The 21,101-nt window shown below is 33.7% G+C and overlaps 2 protein-coding genes across 4 annotated transcripts; both read right to left on the bottom strand.

The window, feature by feature from the left end:
- Window positions 1-10,568: 10,568 nt before the first annotated feature.
- On the bottom strand, window positions 10,569-16,460 carry LOC133289689 (protein DETOXIFICATION 16-like). Of its 3 annotated transcripts, none has more exons than XR_009748517.1 (8): window positions 16,044-16,460; window positions 14,840-15,384; window positions 14,435-14,686; window positions 14,035-14,273; window positions 13,078-13,196; window positions 12,894-12,980; window positions 12,621-12,800; window positions 10,569-10,596 (listed from the first exon to the last, which is right to left on the bottom strand). XR_009748517.1 is itself a non-coding variant. In XM_061487684.1 (8 exons), the coding sequence occupies exons 1-8, from the start codon at window positions 16,326-16,328 to the stop codon at window positions 12,741-12,743; spliced, it is 1,479 nt and encodes a 492-aa protein (XP_061343668.1). In that variant the 5' UTR covers window positions 16,329-16,460; the 3' UTR covers window positions 12,421-12,740. The 3 variants fall into 3 exon arrangements, 2 of the variants coding, with proteins under 2 accessions (XP_061343668.1, XP_061343667.1); XM_061487684.1 differs by lacking the exon at window positions 10,569-10,596 and having other exon boundaries at window positions 12,421-12,800; window positions 14,435-14,491; window positions 14,600-14,686; XM_061487683.1 differs by lacking the exon at window positions 10,569-10,596 and having other exon boundaries at window positions 12,421-12,800.
- A 3,190-nt stretch (window positions 16,461-19,650) lies between these two features.
- LOC133289663 (mitogen-activated protein kinase kinase kinase 20-like) lies at window positions 19,651-20,771 on the bottom strand. The gene is made up of 3 exons (XM_061487654.1): window positions 20,639-20,771; window positions 20,040-20,491; window positions 19,651-19,710 (listed from the first exon to the last, which is right to left on the bottom strand). Exons 1-3 carry the CDS (start codon window positions 20,769-20,771, stop codon window positions 19,651-19,653), a joined length of 645 nt encoding a protein of 214 aa, XP_061343638.1.
- Window positions 20,772-21,101: the final 330 nt, after the last annotated feature.

Here is a 21,101-nt window from a genome sequence, read left to right as displayed (position 1 = left end):
CATAGGTGAGCTCAAAGTGTCATACATCAATAATCTTTAATACAAGCAAGGCCCAAACTTTTAACATGTTCTTTAAATAGCTTTGGTTGTAACCCTTTCGTCAAAGGGTTTGCCATCATGTGTTCGGTTCTGATGTGCATAATTGACACTCTCTGTTTCTGAACCTCCTCTTTAACAGAAAAATACTTTAACTCTATATGTTTGGCACCTTTAGAGTATCTCTCGTTCTTAGAGAAGAATACTGCTATAGAATTATCACAGTAAATTTTTAGTGGCCTGCTAATGGTGTCGACAACCGTAAGCCCTGAAATAAAGTTCTGCAGCCATAATGCATGAGTTTTGGCTTCAAAACATGCCACAAATTCTGCCTCTATAGTGGATGAAGAAACGATAGTATGTTTTGCACTTTTCCATTATATGGCTCCTTGGGCAAACATAAACAAGTAGCCAAAGGTTGAATTTCTACTATTAAGACATCCACCAAAATCTGAATCAGTATATCCAATTACTTCTAATTCATTGGACCTTTTGTACATGAGCATGTGATCCTTCGTGCCTTGAAGTTATCTTAAAAATTTCTTTGCAGCTTTCCAATGTTCCATTCCTAGATTACTTTGATATCTGCCCAACATCCCAACCGCAAAACTGATATCTGGCCGAGTACAGATTTAAGCATACATTAAGCTGCCCACAACATAGGCATATGGAATTGATTCCATTTCTTTCTGTTCAAGATCATTCTTTGGACATTGCATGAGACTAAATTTATCACTTTTCTGTATAGGAACAACTCCAGGTGAGCATTTACTCATATTAAATCTCTCTAGAATTTTCTCAATATATCCTTTCTGAGATAGTCCAAACAATCCTTGTGATCGATCATGGAATATTTCTGTTCCAATCACATATGACGCATTTCTCATATCTTTCATTTCAAAAAAATTTGAGAGAAAATCTTTAGTCTCACGCAATATACTCAAATCATTTACAACAAGAAAGATGTTGTCAACATAAAGAACTAAGAAAACAAACTTACTCCCACTGATCTTCTGGTAAATACACTGATCAACAATGTTTTTCTCAAATCCAAAAGATGTAATAATGGTATTGAACTTGATATACCTTTGTCGGGATGCTTGCTTAAGTCCATATATTGACCTATTGAGTTTACACACAATTTTCTTTCACTTTCCATGGAAAAACCTTCAGGTTGATCCATATAAACTTCCTCCTCAAAGTCACCATTAAGAAAGGCTATTTCCACATTCATTTGATGTAGCTCTAAATCTTAATGAGTCACCAATGCCATAATTATCCTTAATAAATCTTTTATTGAGACAGGTGAAAATGTCTCTTTATAATCAATGCCATCTTTCTGAGTATAACCCTTAGCAACAAATCTAGCTTTATGCCGTTCAATATTACCATTGGAGTCGCGTTTCATCTTAAAGATCCACTTACAACCGACTCTTTTGGAACCTTTAGGTAATTCGACGAAATCCCAGACATCATTCTGATCCATGGCTTTTAGCTCTTCTTTCATAGCTTCAATCCATTTATCGAATTCTATACTTTTTATGGCTTGTGAAAACGAAACTTGATCTTTATTGATTCCAATGTCATAATCTGACTCTTGCAGGTAAACCACATAATCATTCGAAATAACTAGCCTACGTTCCCTTTAGGATCTTCTTAATTCTATTTCATGTGGTTCTTTCTTGTGCATTAGCATTCTACAAGTTAGCATCTGTTGGGAGTATTTCTTCATTCAAATGTTGTTCAGTGTTGTCATCTTGTTCTATAACAACTGGAACAACATTAAGGAATTTAGTACATGAAGTAACAATTGTAGGTAAAGAAATATTTACCCTAGTCTCCTTTATTTCCATAATTTCCCTTTTAGAACTCCCACTAACTTTTGGACTTCTCGGGATAACCAATAAAGTATCCACTAATCGTTCGAGAGTCTAACTTTTTTCATGTGGATTATAAATCCTTGCTTCAGCTGGGCAACCCCAAACATGCAGGTGCCTTAAGCTAGGTTTCTTTCTTGTCCACAATTCAAAAGGAGTCTTTTGAACTGCCTTACTAGGAATCCTATTCAGCCAGTAGGTCACACTTTTAAGCGCATAAGTCCACAAATTTTTGGGTAATGAGAGTTACTCATCATGCTCCTGACCATATGCATTTATGTCCAGTTATGCCTTTCTGCCACACCATTTTGTTGTGGTGTGCCCGGCATAGTATACTATGCACATATGTCATGCTCTTTGAGGAATTTTGCAAATGGACCTGGATATTGTCCTGACTCATTATATTTACTGTAATATTCACCACATCTATCTGACCTTACGATTTTCACCTTTTATCTTACTTCCTCTCAACCTCCTTAATGAATGTCTTTAGCACATTTACTGATTGAGATTTTTCATTAAGCAAATAGATATAATTATAGCGTGAAAAATCATCAATAAAGGTAATGAAATATTTTTCCCCATTAAAAGCTGGAGTGTCCATAGGTCCACATATATCAGTGTGTATAATCTCTAGAAGTTGGGTGCTTCTTGTTGCATCTTTCTTATTATGTTTGGTTTGCTTTCTCTTAATGTAATCCACACATAATTCAAGATCAGTAAAATCTAAATTTGACAAAATATCATTCTTCACCAATCTCATTATTTTTCTTTGGATACATGACCCAATCTTCTATGCCATAAGAAAGCAGAATTTTCATTCTCTATATTACGCTTAAATCCAACATTATAAACAACATTAAGTAGTGATTCAGCATAAGACTCATTCAATTTCAATCTATATAAACCATCAATCAGAATACCAGAACCTACAACATCAATATTCTTATATAAATTAAAATAACTAGATCCAAACATAAATTTAAAACCATTAATATCCAACATAGAAACTGAAATAAGGTTCCTAGATAATGAAGGTACATAAAGGGTGTGTAATAGGTCTAAATGATAGCCACTATCTAAGACCAGACGATAAGTCTCTATGCCTTCAATCGAAGATTTCTTTCTGTTTCCCATAAAGAGAAAACAATCTTCATTTGGATTTATAGTTCGGATCGTAACGAATCCGTGCAAGTTGTTGGAAACATGAGTTGTAGCACCAGAATCAAGCCACAAAGTATTATTAGGAACTTCAATTAAATTTGATTCAAAACTTACGAAAGATTGATACTTACCCTCCTTTTCGAACCAAGCTATATGTTTAGGACATTCAACTTGATAGTGCCCAGACTTCTTACTGAAGTGGCAACTAATGTCCTTTAGTTCCTTCTTTTCTTTCTCCTGCCCATCTTGCACATATGCTTTCTTTTTCTTGAAGTGTCTTAATCTTGCTTTCAATCATTTCCCAGCTTTCTAACCCATGAGATTAACAGAGTGACTCACATGGTTCTTTAAACGCCCTTCTTCCTGAACGAGCATACTGGCCAATTCATTAACATTCCACTTGTCCTTAATAGTGTTATAGTTAATTTGAAATGGCCCATATTCAGAAGGCAGCAAGTTCAAAATAAATTGAACCAAGAATGAGTCCTCAATAGTAAATCCCAAGGTCTTAAGTTTTGCTGTAGAAATTAGTCATCTCAATAATGTGCTCTTGCATAGTTCGCGACCCATCAAATTTCATGGTCGTGAGCTGTGCCATAAGAGTAACAACAAGTGACTTGTCCGCTGATCGGAAGCATTCTTCCATAAACTTCATATATTCTTTTGCATTTTCTGTTTATGGAATGGTTGACTTAATGTTGTTGGCAACAGTCATCTTAATGAACATAAGGCTCAACTTGTTACTTCGATTTCATGCCTTATGGTGAGATTTCTCTTCCTCACTACTAGTTTCAGTAATAGCATTGGGTTCATTCTCAAGGAGTGCCAAGTCAAGATCCATTACACCTAAGTGAAAGTTGACTTGTTCACGCTATTTTGAGAAATTCTCACCAGCAAACATAGTAACAGATGAAGCTTGTGAATTAATGGAAAAAACTACAATTAAAATAATATACACGAAAGCTCATGAATAATCATAAATGCGATTCAAATAAAATCATACAAGCACAAAGTAGCACTCCTTTGTGTAGATACTACAATATACTTATCATAAGCAAATACCAAAACATTAATAGACAAAAATATTTTTCAATTAAATTTATCCATTATCTTTGGATAATTAAAACATATTTTATCAAAATAGTAATTTGCCACATAATGTCACTAATTATAGAATATGATTCACCTTTGGGTGAAACCTTCATTTCTAATAATCAGCAACGTCAATTTATCCAATTTACTTCAGTAATTGGTATTTCATAAGTACATGGATAAATGACAATTTTATTCATGCGATAACATTCTAGTTTGGCCACTGATCAGACCAAATCTTTACAACTGGGCCGATCATGTGAGCTTCATCTACACAGCCTGGAACCGTCTTGGGTCAGAGCATCTTGCAGTTGGGTCGCTTTATCCCATGGGTCTTCTATGGAACGCGATGAGGGGTGTACCTACAAGACACTCCGACGCTCAAGTCAGATATGGTTCAAGCAGGTTTAATTATGTAGGAGAAGATGATGTACCTTAGTGTTGATACATGTATTTATAGAGGAGAGATGAGCAGCTTGGGGAGATGTTACTTAAAGATCAAGTTTGCTTTGTCTTGGAGGCAAAGTAATAGAGCTGCCATGTTTAATGTTGAGGAGCTTGACGTCATGGAGTCTTTAATATCATGGTGCTTACTGTCATGGGGTCTTTAATATTATGCAGCTTGATGGTTGTCTTGAGCTTGTTGTTATAGAAGTATCTTTGCTGTCATAACTATTGTGCAGCTTGGAGAGATGGGCTGTGCAGCCTTTATTGACTATGAGGTTTCTTAGTAGTAAAGGCTTTTAGTTTGGACCTTGTATTTGTATAATATTTATCCAGATCAGAAGCCCCCCAGCTCGTTGCTTATGCCGAAAGCATGAGTAGCGAGATGTATAAGTCTTTGTGAGATGATTTGTCTGTTTATCAATCTGGAAAATTCATTGCGCTTGTTCCTTCATCTGGAACTATGGTCTGTACTTTTGTATAGGTGCTTGAGAGCTTCATGATTGTATTCTGCATTATTATACAGTTCATAATTCATAATGCATATATTTTGCGTACCTTTGTTATTGGCATGTTGTCGAGATGTAGTGACGTATGCCAGATGTATCGCGCTTTAGGAAGGAGTTTGACCCTAAGTGGGGTTCATCCTGCCTTGTATCGCGCTTGATCATGGAGGATCGCGATGTGAATAGTTTCGATCCGTTGAGAGGATCCTTGTGAGGGAGTCTGTTAATTGGAGGATTCGTGGGAGAATCCTGTTATTTGATAGGATCCTTGAGAGAAATCCTGTTACTTGGAGGATTCGCGGGAGAATCCTGTTATTTGATAGGATCCATGAGAGGAGTCCTGTTACTTGGAAGATTCGTGAGAGAATCCTGTTTTTTGATAGGATCCATGAGAGGAGTCCTGTTACTTGAAGAATTTGTGGGAGAATCCTGTTATTTGATAGGATCCATGAGAGGAATCCTGTTACTTTGAGGATTCGTGAGAGAATCCTGTTATTTGATAGGATCCATGAGAGGAATCCTGCTACTTGGAGGATTCGTGTGAGAACCCTGTTATTTGATAGGATCCTTGAGAGGAATCCTGTTACTTGGAGGATTCGTGTGAGAATCCTGTTATGTTCTTCATTGCACTTTGGCTTGGAGGACTTTTCTTCTGTTTGGTGAAACCTGTAATTTCCATAGACCTCACAGAATAATAACATTATATCATGGAGATGATAATTTTAACAAGATCATGTTTAAAATAATAATGTTGCTGATAGGAAATGTAGCATTTGATTTTGAGTTTGTCTGCGTTTCACGCGAGATTTTTGTCTTCACCTTTTAACAGTCATGGAGCCCTGCAATCTCTTATGGATTTCACAATAGAAGTAGTTAAGATACCTCAAGATAAGGGCATATAAATCAGATAAATTGTTCTAAGTCTATCTGCATTCTCAGTGAGATTGAGATCTTCACTGTTTATTGTCCATGGGTCCCTGCAACTTGTATGAGTTTCATAACAGAGACAGAAGATTGTTAAAATAAGTCATAAATGTCATGATTTGTATCGCGTGAGCATCCTGCAAGTTTATGAAATCTTGCAAGAAGTATGATCACAATAGTGATTAAATCACATAAAGATATGATAGCCTATCAGGCCTTTGTCATAATTCATCCCTTGTAACAGGACTAAGATGATTCATAAAAATGATTCGTAAGCCTAGGATGTGCTCAGACTAGACTTTGTCAATATCATATAAGACTTGAGTTTTTAACCTTTGCTGGGCTTTTACCCTAAGGAGATTGATGCTTATCAGTCATTGCTAAACCTCTTTTATAGGAACTATCGATTTGCCTAGAGGCTGTAAGTTTTCTGCAACACCATATCAGGTCTTTGCGCAAAAGTTAGTTCAAGCACCATATCATGTCTTAAGCTTCTAAGCCTGCGCCATCGATAATCTATTTGAGATATATAGATAATTGTACACAACTTGATCCTCAATATGCTAACTTTACCCATCATGATATATTTCGCGAAGTTGATCCTATGGGATATCAATCATACCTAGATTATACATCTATCTTGAATCATATAAAACTGTTAACACCACAAAAAAGTTTTCAGGATTGATCGCGTGGGATACCAAAATAAATGAATCCACTTCTTCAAGTTCATGCTGAGAAACAACAAAGTTATAATCAATGCCCAATTTCTGGAGAACATGATCGATAAATGGTTGACACAGTGTTATGCCCAATGACAGGAGAAAGACACAGGGGACAAAAATAATATCGCGCTAGGTCATCCGAGTAAGCTTACTGAACTGATATCACGCTCGGTCATCCGAGCTATGCAGCATCATGTAATAACATCTATGGTTATCGCAGAATCAATATCAGTATGACAAGTGCTTAAAGTACCAAGATAATCCCATTATCGCGCTGCTACCAGTATTATGTAAGAAGGATTAATACTGATCCTCATGGAATCGCATCCATAGATCACAAATATAGTGCATGTCGCCAAATATGAAAAAGGTTTTGCATACATCGCGATTAGAGCATTTCTCACTGCTACAGATAGGCGCAAATTTGTCTTCATGCGACATTTGTAATGTCTGATATTAATAATAAGATATAAGCATCTACCTTGTCTTCATTGGGATAAGCATTGCGCTTGGATCCTTAAGGCAAATTTTAAACAACTTTACAATATGGACAGTACATGGCACAGAAGGCGCGATAGTTCCTATGACATGACAAAGTAGGCTTCCTATGTTGTGTACATGCCTGAAGCCGCGTGGCTTTCTCGTGGCAATCCCATAAACATATGAGTGATACCTAAGACAGCGACGTGTTTTAAAGCTAGATACTGGAAATTTATTTCCTCAGCGTGTGAAAATTCATAAGCATCGCGCATGCTGTTTAGAATATATTGCATCATACCCATAATGGATCATAATAGGGGTGCCCATAGCAAATCGCCATCCATGCCATCAATTTAATGGATTATCTTTAGTGAAGTCCTACCACTTCGTTTGGAAAAGAATGATGTATAACCAAGTGTCATCAAATATAGAAAAATAACATTGGGTAAAACTCAAAGATTTGCGGCAGGTATACCACATTGACGTGACTTTGGGGAATACTTTATTCATCATGTCGCATAGTACAAATGCCAGAGAAATGGCGCGGACTGGCACCAAATTGGCGCAGACTCGCGCCAGATCACGGAAACTACAGCGGAGAATTTCCAGTGGCGCATCATAGCACCAAAGTGGCGACAACTGGCGCCGGTCCACGCAATCGGGTCCGACTTTTCGTATTCGAGATAGTAACTCCGCGCGTATTTGCGCCAAACCCGCGCCAACTGGCGTCGGGTTGCAAGAAAATTACACCGTCTTTTCGCAGGGGTATTTTTGGAAGAAGGAAAAAATAAGTTTATAAATAGGATCCTTGTGCTAGACCTAGGGATATCGGATTCAGACCTATTTCTTCAGAAGGAGACCGACGGCAGAGCTCAGGAGGATTCTTCTACAGTTCTTCTTCTTCTCTTTTCTTCGTAATTTTATGCTTTGGAATATTGGATTATTTTTAGCCATAATTATGCTTGCTAGTTTTCTTTTATTGTAGTTAGGGTCACGAGCCCTATGTGAACCCTTGTTACGATGGATTGATTTAGTTTTACTCATTTATATAATTATCTTTGTCTCTACCTTGTGCGTATTTTCTATTTTCTTTATTAGGGTTCACATAGGGCTCGTGACCCTAACTACAATAAAAGAAAACTAGCCAAGCATAATCATGGCTAAAAATAATCCAATATTCCAAAGCATAAAATTACGAAGAAAAGAGAAGAAGAAGAACTGTAGAAGAATCCTCCTGAGCTCTACCGTCGGTCTCCTTCTGAAGAAATAGGTCTGAATCCGATATCCTTAGGTCTAGCACAAGGATCCTATTTATAAACTTATTTTTTCCTTCTTCCAAAAATACCCCCGCGAAAAGACGGTGTAATTTTCTCGCAACCCGGCGCCAGTTGGCGCGGGTTTGCCGCAAATACGCGCGGAGTTACTGTCTCGAATACGAAAAGTCAGACCCGATTGCGTGGACCGGCGCCAGTTGTCGCCACTTTGGTGCCATGATGCGCCGCTGGAAATTCTCCGCTGTAGTTTCCGCGATCTGGCGCGAGTCTGAGCCAATTTGGTGCCAGTCCACGCCATTTCTCTGGCATTTGTACTATGCGACATGATGCAACATGAAACTTTCCTTTGTGTGGAATTGCATCAATAGGCTTTTTATATTTTTCAATTCTTTTTCCTGTAAAAATACAATCAATACGTGAGAAATATTATTGACAAGAAATAATCAATATAATTAGCAAATATGTAATTAAATTTCTCTTTTGTGACTCAATTCTTATCAATTTTAACATAGAAAATCATACTTGCGAGAGGCACATCAGGTATCATCGCGGAAAGGGAGGGTATCATCGCGGAAAATTTAATAACTACTGCTGCCAAAGAATTTAACGTTTACACAGATGGTGCGTACCTTTTGGGGTGGGAATTAAAGTTTACCTTTCCCACAGACGGCACCAATGATCAGACCAAATCTTTACAACTGGGCCGATCATGTGATATTCCTCTACACAGCTTGGAACCGTCTTGGGTCAGAGCATCTTGCAGTTGGGCCTCTTTATCCCATGGGTCTTCTATGGAACGCGATGGGGGGTGTACTTGCAAGACACTCCGATGTTCAAGTCAGATATGGTTCAAGCAGGTTTAATTATGTAGGAGAAGATGATGTACCTTAGTGTTTATACATGTATTTATAGTGGAGAGATGAGCAGCTTGGGGAGATGTTACTTAGTGATCAAGTTTCCTTTGTCTTGGAGGTAAAGTAATAGAGCTGCCATGTTTAATGTTGAGGAGCTTGACGTCATGGAGTCTTTAATATCATGGTGCTTACTGTCATGGGGTCTTTAATATTATGCAGCTTGATGGCTGTCTTGAGCTCGCTGTTATAGAGATATCTTTGTTGTCTAACTATTGTGCAACTTGGAGAGATGGGTTGTGCAACCTTCATTGACTATGAGCTTTCTTAGTAGTAAAGGATTTTAGTTTGGGCCTTGTATTTGTATAATATTTATCCAGATCAGCCACTTTGGTGACTAACAAACTATAACCATAATGCACACAAATAAATGTCTTTTATGTTATCTACACCTTTTAGTTTGGCCACTTTGGTGACTAACAAACCATGACATAATGTGAGAAAATAACTTAACATATCAATCTCATATCATAATCACAATATAATGCATCAATAAAATTAACAATAAGTATATATACGACAATACAATCCATACTTCAGATATATATATATATATATATATATATATATATATATATATATTGCAATTATTTTTTATAAACATAAACGATGTAAAAAAATTCATTCAATCACAATGGAAATCATGTCATTATACATACTGCATTATTCATAATATAAATAATGCATATATATATATATATATATATATATATATATATATATATATATATATATATATATATATATATTAAACAATTATAGGATTAAAATTTAACATTTAATTTTAACCCAATCAAAAATACATTTCAAAATTAGTACTTTATATATATAATAATATGTATATAAACATTAAGCCACAAACATTTATCTTGCCTTTGTAAACATTAGCTTTATATATTCGATTATATATAAAAGCAAAAATCCAAACATATATATAAAAGATCATGTGTAAGCCTTGCACAAAAGTAATGTATCCATTCTATGCATGTAATTTGTTCTATTATAATCATTCAAATATACTTTTTTGAATATATGTACAGTAGCCATTGAATCCAATATATAAAATTGTGAATTGCAAAGTAATAGGCACAATTTTGTCTTTTTGTGAATTGCAAAATCAATTCAAAATTTGGATCCAGAAACGATAATTAGCAAAAATCGACCTGCATTCAGAAACATGAATTCATAGAATCATATAAAAAATCTTTAGGAAAAATCATAAAATTTAAAAATCCGAACTTTTCAAAAATCAAGAATATGATCAATTATACATGGAAAAACATGAATTGCTAAACCTGGCTCTGTTACCACATGTTAGTTTGCATAATATATCATGTTCATAAATCATAAAATAAGAACATAATAAAAAATTTTGGGAATACATGATTTTTACATACACATAAGAGATAAAGACATACCGAAAACGATGATGAAGAATTAACAGCAGTCATCATCTTGTGAGCAATTGTGTGGAAGTAGTTTATCACTCTAAACCTTCTTTACTTTGATATGTATTATGATAGAAAGAATGACATTGAGGTTGAAGGGAAAGACACAATCTCTAATATATATTCCATAACTTATAATCTGGTACATCCAATATATACCAAATCATTGATTGAGATTAAATGCATCAATAATTAATGAGGTCATATAACATTTAATGGGTAATATCAAGAGTCTTAATATTATAACTATAATAAAATTATTTTAATATTTATAATTGACTCTTAATATTTCTAACATGTAAGTTGGATTATATTTAGGTGACATTAATTGATTGCTGTTATAAATACTTTTTATTTCATATATATATTTTTTTTCCGTTCCGAACCTCTTTTTAATTTTTCTTTTGTAGTATATGATTTATGTTAAAATTGATTTATTATATATGCATATCAATACAAACACTGCATTCGTTTTTTTCGAGTTTCCCTCTCGAGTCTTGTGAATATTCTCCTACCTTCCCTTTGCGTATTTGCTCTCTCTATGTCTCATTGTCGTTGGACTTTGCATGAATACTCTATTGTGCTCTTCTCCTTTTTTTTATTCATTTTAATTTTTTTTTCCATAAAGTATTTCTGATATTTTTTATTTGATATTATTATTCTTTTGTCACCGGAGATAAAATTATCCTAATAATCCAAAAACTACGTCGTTTTGAGAATTGAGAGAATTAATAAAGAATATTTTAATAATTTTTTTAATTATATAACTTTTACCAAAATATCATTAATTAATTTTCTCCACCTTAAAATAACATAATTTTGGGATTGCTAGAGATAATTTTATTTAAATAATCAATTCAACCCAAAACCTTAAGACATTGAGTGATGCTACATTAATAATTTTATATCTTTCTAATATTCCCCTTTACATAAGAGTCTTTTGGGTTTGAAGCATAGATATTGGACAAATCCATTTTTTTTTGTCTATCTTGTGCTACATAAACCCAAATTGTATTTACCTGCTTACTTAATTCCACCACAAAATAAAGGGATGCAAAGATCAAACTCATAACCACTTGATCACTTTAGATACCATGTAAAGAATCATTTAAACCAAAAACCTTAAAGCATTAAGTGAGATTATATTAATGATTTTATATCTACAATGCACTCCCTCATGGGAGAGAAATGATAAACCTTTACTATTTAAAAAATTTATACTAACAAGTTAAGTGCATTTAGATATTAAAAATAAAAATAAAATCAATTTGTCATAGAAATCTCAACTAATATTCAAGTTATGTTGGACCATAATCCTTTTAAACTCCTTACTATACAAACCAATGCTTGTTGGTAAAACATATTTGGATTCCTAAAATCTAGTTTTTAGAAGATCAAGTGCATTATATGTTTTTATTATAGGACTCTCAAAGTCCATTCTAGATATTATTTGACTATTTATTTATATTCTTTTCTAAAGTAGAGTCCACCTCGGTAGCTTGCTATCTATTAAGGCTATAAACAAAGTTCAATGTCTCAGGTTTTCAGTAACTTGATCAAATTCACATCCAGCAACCTTTTACACACAGCACATCAAAACTCCAAACATACTCTTTTCATTCATCTTTTCCGAGGACAAAACATTAAAAGATGTCCCTACCTATATTCTTCAGTTCCAATTGCTAGTTGCATCATCTATATTGTACACTACTTTAGATTATCAAAGATCAGGTTAATACCCTTTCGGCCATGCACATTTGCGCCTAGACTTTCCTACTGGAAGAATTGTGACAAAGCTTGTATTGCTTTCATCCAAATAGAACTTAGTCAGAAAGTGTATCTACAAAGATATTGCAGCTTCATGAGACTATGCTCTCTGGTGTTATTGAACAATAGACTCTATCTGTAGCCTTCTTTGCCTGAATAAGGAGTCATAAAAATAAAGGCATGTCAGCAACCAACATCACATAAATGAAAGAAAGAAAGGGATTAAAAAAAATGCTGAAGTTCACCTCTTGCTCCCAATCAGTGCGTATAGTAATGATCATTAGAGAAATTACTTGAACAATAAGTGCACATATAATCCCCAGCCAAAGCCCCTACATACAGTATTTAGCAGGTAGAAAGAAATCAGATCATTGCAATTTTTGTTACAAGGCGCTACCAAAGAATGAATTTGATTTTTTAATTTTTTACCTTGCCACCAATGTGCAATACAAAGGCTAATACAATAGCTGATGGAATCCCAACTAAATAGTACGACCCCAGATTCACAAACGCACCAATTTTCTGCCAACCACATCCTCTAGCAGTGCCTGAATTATAATTTTAGACAAAGTGAAAAAAATATCATTTGTACTAACTGAATAGCTATCACACACCAAAGATTTTGTAGTATTAATTTAACACCAATGTAAGTTTTCCTCTTCAAGACTTTCTTCTCTTTCATATTTATAAATAAGTTTAAAAAAGTAAATCATCTAATTCATGCTTATGGAAATGTGGATCCTAAAGAAAAATGGCTACAAAACAATCTAACCCTGTTAAAGTCTCAATTATCAGTATGCCATTTAGATATTTACGCAATATGCACTATGAAAACCAAAGAAAATCAACTCTTAAAGTTGTTTGACTGAAATCTGCAGACACACTTATTAGTGTTACTTTATAATTTATTAAAATATTATCATAGAATACAAGTTCCTTTATTTTTTATTGGTACTTTCCAATTTCCATTTCCCCTGCCTGTCCTGTTTCATTGCTTACAAAATATTGCTTCAAAATTTTTTGCTTACTTATTACTTAATTTTATGCTAATTAGAAAAATCTTATAATAGTACATAATTTTCAATTTTTCACAATTTCTACCAATCTACATCCATCCTTCCGGTAAGCACTTAATCTGTAAAAATATAACAGCCTTACGGGTATTGACTCAGAATAACAAGACCTCATTAGTATTTAACTAAAATTTGATAACATTATTTTTTAGCATGCAGCACTATTAGCATCTTTTGTATGGTAACAGAGAGGTTATACTTATACAGTATTATATATTGGATGTTCTCATACACGAAATTGTCTCTATCATAGCTTTTGAGTCATACCCTCCTATGCAGACAATAAATGAAAGAAATGGGGAATAGTGAAAACCTGAAAGAACACATTGGAGTCCATCCAGAAAGTTGGATGTTGCAAGAATTGGTAACATAGTTGCCACATATTTGACCACTTCTACATCATTACTATACGCATAGCCCCAGATATTGCGTACTACTATCATCACCGTTCCAACTACGATGCTCTCAATTATGGCAATTACTAGGACAACACATACTGCTAAACGTGCAGTACACGCATGACCAGCTCCAAGTTCATTTGAGACACGAGTGCTGCAAGAATCATGCAAGCAATAATGGAGCTATATACATACTCAGCAAGAGAAAATTTTCAAAGAGAAAACTAGAAAGAGAACAGAATGTTTGACAAATGTGTCCTTAAGCAAAACGGTGAGATTGACACTGAATTCTGAAACTTCATAAGAGATACTAACCTTACAGCTCCACTGAGTCCAAAGGGGATCATCCAAACAAGTGCTGATGTATTCAAGCTGACAAAACCAAGTAAATGACAATAGTTTGATGAAAATGATAATAAAGTTGATTGATTATGTGTAGCAACTAACAAATGTGAAAAGCATCTCAAATATGAAACCAACCAGATAGAAAGCACTGATGTTTCCAACTTAGGATTTGGAAGAAGACCAGAAAGGAGAACCATCATTTCAAATGACCACATTTCCAAGCTGTTCACCATAATCATGATAATAAAAATTATAAAACATCATTAAGATCTGAAAAATAAATTGAAAGAGTAATGTTAAGAAAAGAAACAACACAATAAATATTGATATACTATATTAATAGGTACTATTAAAGTATTAAGAGAATGTATTTACCAAACCATTAAAGCTGAAGGAATGGCAAGCCTCAGAAATGAGGGAATATTATGAAGTGCCTCTTTGGAAAAACCTGTCCAAGTTTTTGCACAAGAAGGAGAAAACTTGACATAGAGTGAGAGTATGGAAACATTTAACCAGTAAGATATAGCATTTGCTATGGCAGCTCCTCGGCTTCCTAGTCCAGACTTGTATACCATAAGCCAACATATAAGAAAATGTAGTAAAGTAGTCACTCCGGAGCTGAACATCATTGGAAACACATTATTTTGGGTTTGCAAGAATCTGTTGAGGCACTGGAGAAGACCATAGGCGAAAAGGTTTGGAACCATTAACTGAGCATATTTGCCAGCTTCAGCAGATATTTCAGGGTCTTGACCAAGGAAAATCAGAATGGACCTTGTGTTAATCCATATAATTGCAAGTGGAATGCTAACAATCATAAGAATGAACATTGCTCTCTGCATGTGTATCCCTAACATCCTGTGCTGCTTTGCTCCATATGACTGTCCACATAAGGTGTCCAAGGCACTTGCCATTCCTACCTGTTTTAACCCCCCCAAGAAAGAAAAAAAAAAAAAAAAAAAAAAAGCTCAGAGCACACTCCATTATACTTTGCCAGCTTCCTTATCAATTATTTCCATGAAAAGATAAGTTTGCAATGTAAACCATAGACAATAGGTAACAATCAACAAATTTATTTTGAACTAATTATGTTGACTTTATCTGCCATGTCTAACCTCATACAAGCCAAAGCATCACTTTTTTTTTTTCATATAGATAATAATCACGCTAGTGCAAACTTAGAGCGCGGTAAGGTTGTTTATTGTGATGGGTTCAAGTTTGGAAAATAGCCTCTTTGCAAAAATTATAAGATTTTAAATCTACTTACAGTGGACTCTTATCCCTACCTTCGCAAGTCTCATAAAACCTTTTGTGCATATTTGCCCTTATATATAACAATCATACCCAAAACTCATACAAGCATTTAGTTATGAGGACACCCTATGTTTTTTTTTTTTTTTTTTTTTCCAAATAAAAAATTGTAATCTATAATGAAAAAACACACGTTACAGTTTCACCTCTTTACAAAAATGTATCCCTCCCTCATTAGCAAAGAACTATACTTTTTACAACCAACCAACACAAAACTTGGAATCCAATATAAGGGTATTATTAGAAGATATCAAAGATAAGAACTGACCAATAAACTGAAACCTGTGACAGAGGCAAAAGAAGTGGCCATAGAAGCACCGGAGAGAGCCAAGTTGCCAAGATGCCCCACAAACATGACAGATATAACTTGTAGACAAAAATTCAAAAGGGTCACCGATATCAAAGGCCCTGAAAGCCATAACTGCTTCTTCACTTCTTCAACAATTTCCCTTCTTTCTATTCCCCCTGATGATTCGTTTTGCTTTACGTCAGCTACGAATCCATCTTGAATCAACGGAGACTGTAGAGTTGCGTTCTCGTGTTCTCTCTCCATTTATGTTCTTAGATCCTACTTCTTAGTTACCCAGAGACAGAGACAGAGATTGCGTGTTATGTTTGGTCACATGTTACAGTGCAATTCTGAAACCAAAAGCTTCATATTAAGAAGACACGAACCGAATCTTTTGAAGTCACGAAGTGCCAAATCTTCTCATCTCCTCGAACAAAAAGATTTTATAGAAGCTAGTTTGTTTTTTTTTTTTTTTTTTTTGAGATAGGATATCAATTACTGTGATTACTACTGTCACGGCCAATTTTATTTAATCATTACGTTGATCCAAAGTTTATAATTTAATTTTTTTAAATTTTTTTTCTTCTCTCTGTATCTAATATTTTATATTTATTTTTACTTATGATTCTTCGTATTTAATGCTTTTATATTAAATATGAGAAATCATAATCATACAAAGATAAAAATAAATATAACTCTTAGATTAACACAATGAATATAACAGTAGAACAAAATAGTAATGATATAAGTAATAACACTAATTAGTAATAATAATATCTTATCTCAATTTTTTTATAATAAAGAAAAAAAGCAAAAGTTCCTCTTAGGAAAAAAAAATTTTAAGATGTATCAACATGTTTTTTTTCTTTTTTTTGGTAAACAATATGTGCTTTTTTTTTAAATCAACAGTTTATAAGTAATTTTTAAACTAAAAAATTTATATAATCATTAAACAACTTGTAATTTTATTTTAAAACTTTTTTCTTAACTTTAACTTAAAAGTACAATGACCGTGTACTAACATATTTTCATGAGGAAATTTTTTTTGCTGGGTAAATGCCAATATTGGTGACAAGACTACGCTTAAAATTGGCATGATGCTCTCTCTTTATTGCAAGAAGTGGGATCTTTTGACACCTCATCTGAGAGCCGTTAGATCAAAAAAGATCAATGGTGTCACATGCTTGCAAATCAGAGTCGTTGATCTTTTTTGATCTAATGACTCTCAGATGAGATGTCAAAATTAAAATTTGACACCGGTATCAAAGGATCCTACCGCAATATCATTGCCCAAATTGCAAAAAAAGATAAAAAAGACACATGCAGTGATATTGCGAGAAACAGGAATCTGTCGTGTACGTTTTTGTATTATGCACACACATTATTGACAGAAAGATACATTGACATCAAGACAAATGTACCAATATTTGAGGGGTCTACTTCGTAAATAAAAAAATAGCATAATTTTTTAAAATTTATAAGTTTTATGTAAAATACTATGGGAAATGGATATATCATGTTGTAAAAATTTGGTTGTGTCATGTTATAGACACAACTAATGTGAATATCACCAAAAAAAAAAAAAATTTAAAAGTGGTGGGGTCCACATTGGTTGTGTCTATAGCATGATACAACCAATTTTCTAGAACATGATACATCTATTTTCCAAATACTATAAATTAAGTAACGAAAATAATAAACTCATAATAATTAACAAAAATAAATTTTTATTACTTAATTTTTAATTTTTATTACTTAATTTTTAATTTCTATTACTTAATCAATAATTTTTATTACTTAACTTATAATTTAAAAAAAAATATATATATATATATATATATATATATATGAGAAGGGATATTTTTGCTACTAAAATTTTCTACTACCAACTCACTACCTATCTAATAATCCTTGGATCAACATTTTTTCTTTTTTCAAACATTTTTTAGCATTCTCTCTGATTCAATGGTGATTAGATAGGTAGTAAGTTAGTAGTAAAAAGTTCTGATAATAAAAATATTCTCCCTATATATATATATATATATATGAAAAAATAATAAAATAATAAGACCTACGGAATCATAGAAATGCCTCGCATTGTTCATATAAACACGAAGCAATAAATGCCAAAACAATATGCTTGTTGAAAGTTATAATCTTTGTTTAAAAAGAAATTATTCTTTTGAAGTAAACTTAGTATTAAAGTAAGTAAATAAAAATAACTTTTACTTGAAAAAAATAAAGATAAGTTAATAATGATATATTTTAAATTAAATCAAGAGTGAATACACCTTTAATTGTTTCACTTTAATCATGCTCAATGGGAAAGAGTCAAACAGAATTTATCATATATGTTAATATTTTTTTAGGTCATGAAACTCCATATATTAATAGAAAATAGCCTATTTGCGACGGGCATTTTTCGTCACAAAACTGGCAATTTCCGTCGCAAATACACTTTGTGATGGAATTTGTGATGGAAAAAAGATGTCGCAAAAACCCTCGTCGCAAACAAAATTTACAATAGCATTTTGGCTGATTATTTTCCGTCGCAAATTGCGATGAATTTTTTCATCACAAAACAACATTTTTTGTTGCAAAAGATTGGCCTGCATGTAAACTGATAACGACAGAAAAAAAACTAATATACCGTCGCAAAAATGCTTCAAAAATATGCAACGACTTAGAAAAAATACCACCGCAAATTTGCAACAGAATATTTAAAAATACCGTCGCATTTTGTGACGGAATATTTAAAAATTTCGTCGCAATTTGCGACGAAATAATATATACCGTCGCAGTCAACTATTGAATTTGCGACGGAATGTCATAAAAATTCCATAGCAAAATTATGAATATATAAAAAAAATTAAGATCATTTATTTTCCAAAATTAAATTTTAACAAAGACCACAAAAAAACTCTAGTAACTGCATCAAACAAGCTATATTAGTCTAGCTCTTCCACCAATTGGAAACCACAACACCGTCTGGAAATTTCCACAAGCCACAACCGTTTGGGAGTGACTGAAGACAACCAACCTTGACATTTATCATCCTGCAACGGCACGACAATCGAGCTTTAACTAAATTTGACTCTGGCCAAGTTAAAATTTAAATAGTCACGACAATCGAAGCTGGACTCAAATGGAAAGAGGTGAGAGTCACCTCCATTAACTTAAACGACTCTGACCAAGTCGAATAAAAAAGCCTCGGCATGCGGAGTAGGGCTTAAAATCAAGAAGGTAATTGAATATTTACAGGTTCGAACTTAACAATCAATAAGGGACCAAACCATACATTGGATATCCAATTCCATTCTCTTGTACATTGTTGCACGTTGATTGGTATATTCCTCATGAACAACAATTACAGTATTTCTAATAGGATCATATACTTGTTACCCAACTTCACGCCTTGAAAGACATTTGTAATGTTTACAAATGTAATACTTGATTGTTCTCATATTTTCGATAAACTATACATTTCTAATTTTAGCCCAAGCATCAACTACCATCTTTCCCTTGTGTATACATTTGTTTGTTATTTGCTACATTATTTATTCTTCTGTGTGGCCGTAGCATGAATTCAATTAACAGAACAGGAAATAACAACGTGACACATGCAGAACCAATCGTCAACCAATAACTGAACAAAAACAAAAAAATTAACACATATAATACTTCTCTTCATTCAAAATTTTATCTGTCATCAAGAACAAAATAGAAAGCCGTACACAAACAGAAATTGTACCCTAAAAGTATCCTCTTACCCAACAAAAACAGAAAGTTATGCCTTAAATGATAACCAATTACAATCATAAGTGAAAAATGAATCATATGAAATCTTTCATGACCTCTAAAAGAATCATATGGAGAAAACAGAAAAAGATGGTGGAGAAGCTTTCTAGCAGTCCATCTCTGACTAGGATTCTTGATGAAACATTTGTTTAAGAAATCTCTCCAACCCTCACTTACTCCATTAGGTATCTTTGGTGCTTCTTCAAGGACAGCAAGCTTGTACATCATCTCATTTGTAGTTGGAATCATCTTCTTTAAAGTTGGAGGGTTCCTCCATACATATAACCCAGTGATCATCTCTATGACTATACATCCAAGAGACCAAATATCCAATGATGTTTCAATCTGACCCTTAACTGATTCTGGTGACATGTATAATGGTGTCCCTCTAAACCTGAAATTCCAATACTCAGCATTGATAATCTCTTCTTTAGTCTTGGACAATCCAAAATCTGCAATCTTGAGTTGATCCTTTGCATCGTTCTTAGATGAAGAAAAGAGAAGAATGTTATCGGGCTTTAAATCACAATGAACAACTCCAGCTTGATGAATGCAAGAAAGCCCTTTAAGAAGCATAATGGTGTAGATTCTTGCCTCACTCTCAAACAGTGGCCCCTTCCTAATTAAGTCTAGGAGAGACCCATAAGGTGAAAATTCCATAACAAGATTATAGATGAATTCACCCTTCTCAATAGTAAATTAGCCAAAATGGCATTGAAGGAATTCTACACAACCAATCAACGATCTCATTATATTTTCTTCTCTCATCAATGAACCTATTGAGTGAGGCATTGAACTCTTCACAACCACCACATTTCCTATGCATTCCTCTGGAGCAAACATGGTAGCAATGTAGACAATAGCAGAGGACCCCTTCCCTAATATTCTCAACTTCTCCCATTCAGCCATCATCTTTTTTCTTTTTTCTTTTTTCTTGTTTTTTGGTAAACTGATCTTTTGCTTTCTTGTTAAGTCTTCAACTGTGTCAAACTAAACAAAAAAAAAAAAAGGTTTATGCAGTTTGAATTTAATCTCGTAATCTTCAGTAAATCAGCATTGATTATTTTCTTTCCAATTTTTTTAATTTTAAGACCCTAATTATTCCTTTGGAGCGAGTCAAATCCTTCGGATACCTTCACAACTCAAGTGGGAAAAAAGGGCCACATATGTATAAAATTATACTTGAGTTGGCTCGGGTGACAATTATTCAACTCTAACTCCATAAATTCTCTCCAAGAT

Source organism: Gastrolobium bilobum, unplaced genomic scaffold (genome assembly GCF_033153095.1).
Source record: "Gastrolobium bilobum isolate Gb01-03AN ecotype WA unplaced genomic scaffold, APGP_CSIRO_Gbil_v1 utg1031, whole genome shotgun sequence".
Classification (NCBI taxonomy): Eukaryota; Viridiplantae; Streptophyta; class Magnoliopsida; order Fabales; family Fabaceae; genus Gastrolobium; species Gastrolobium bilobum.
The sequence above is the reverse complement of the archived record's forward strand: the minus strand, read 5'-3'. Positions and strand labels throughout refer to the sequence as shown.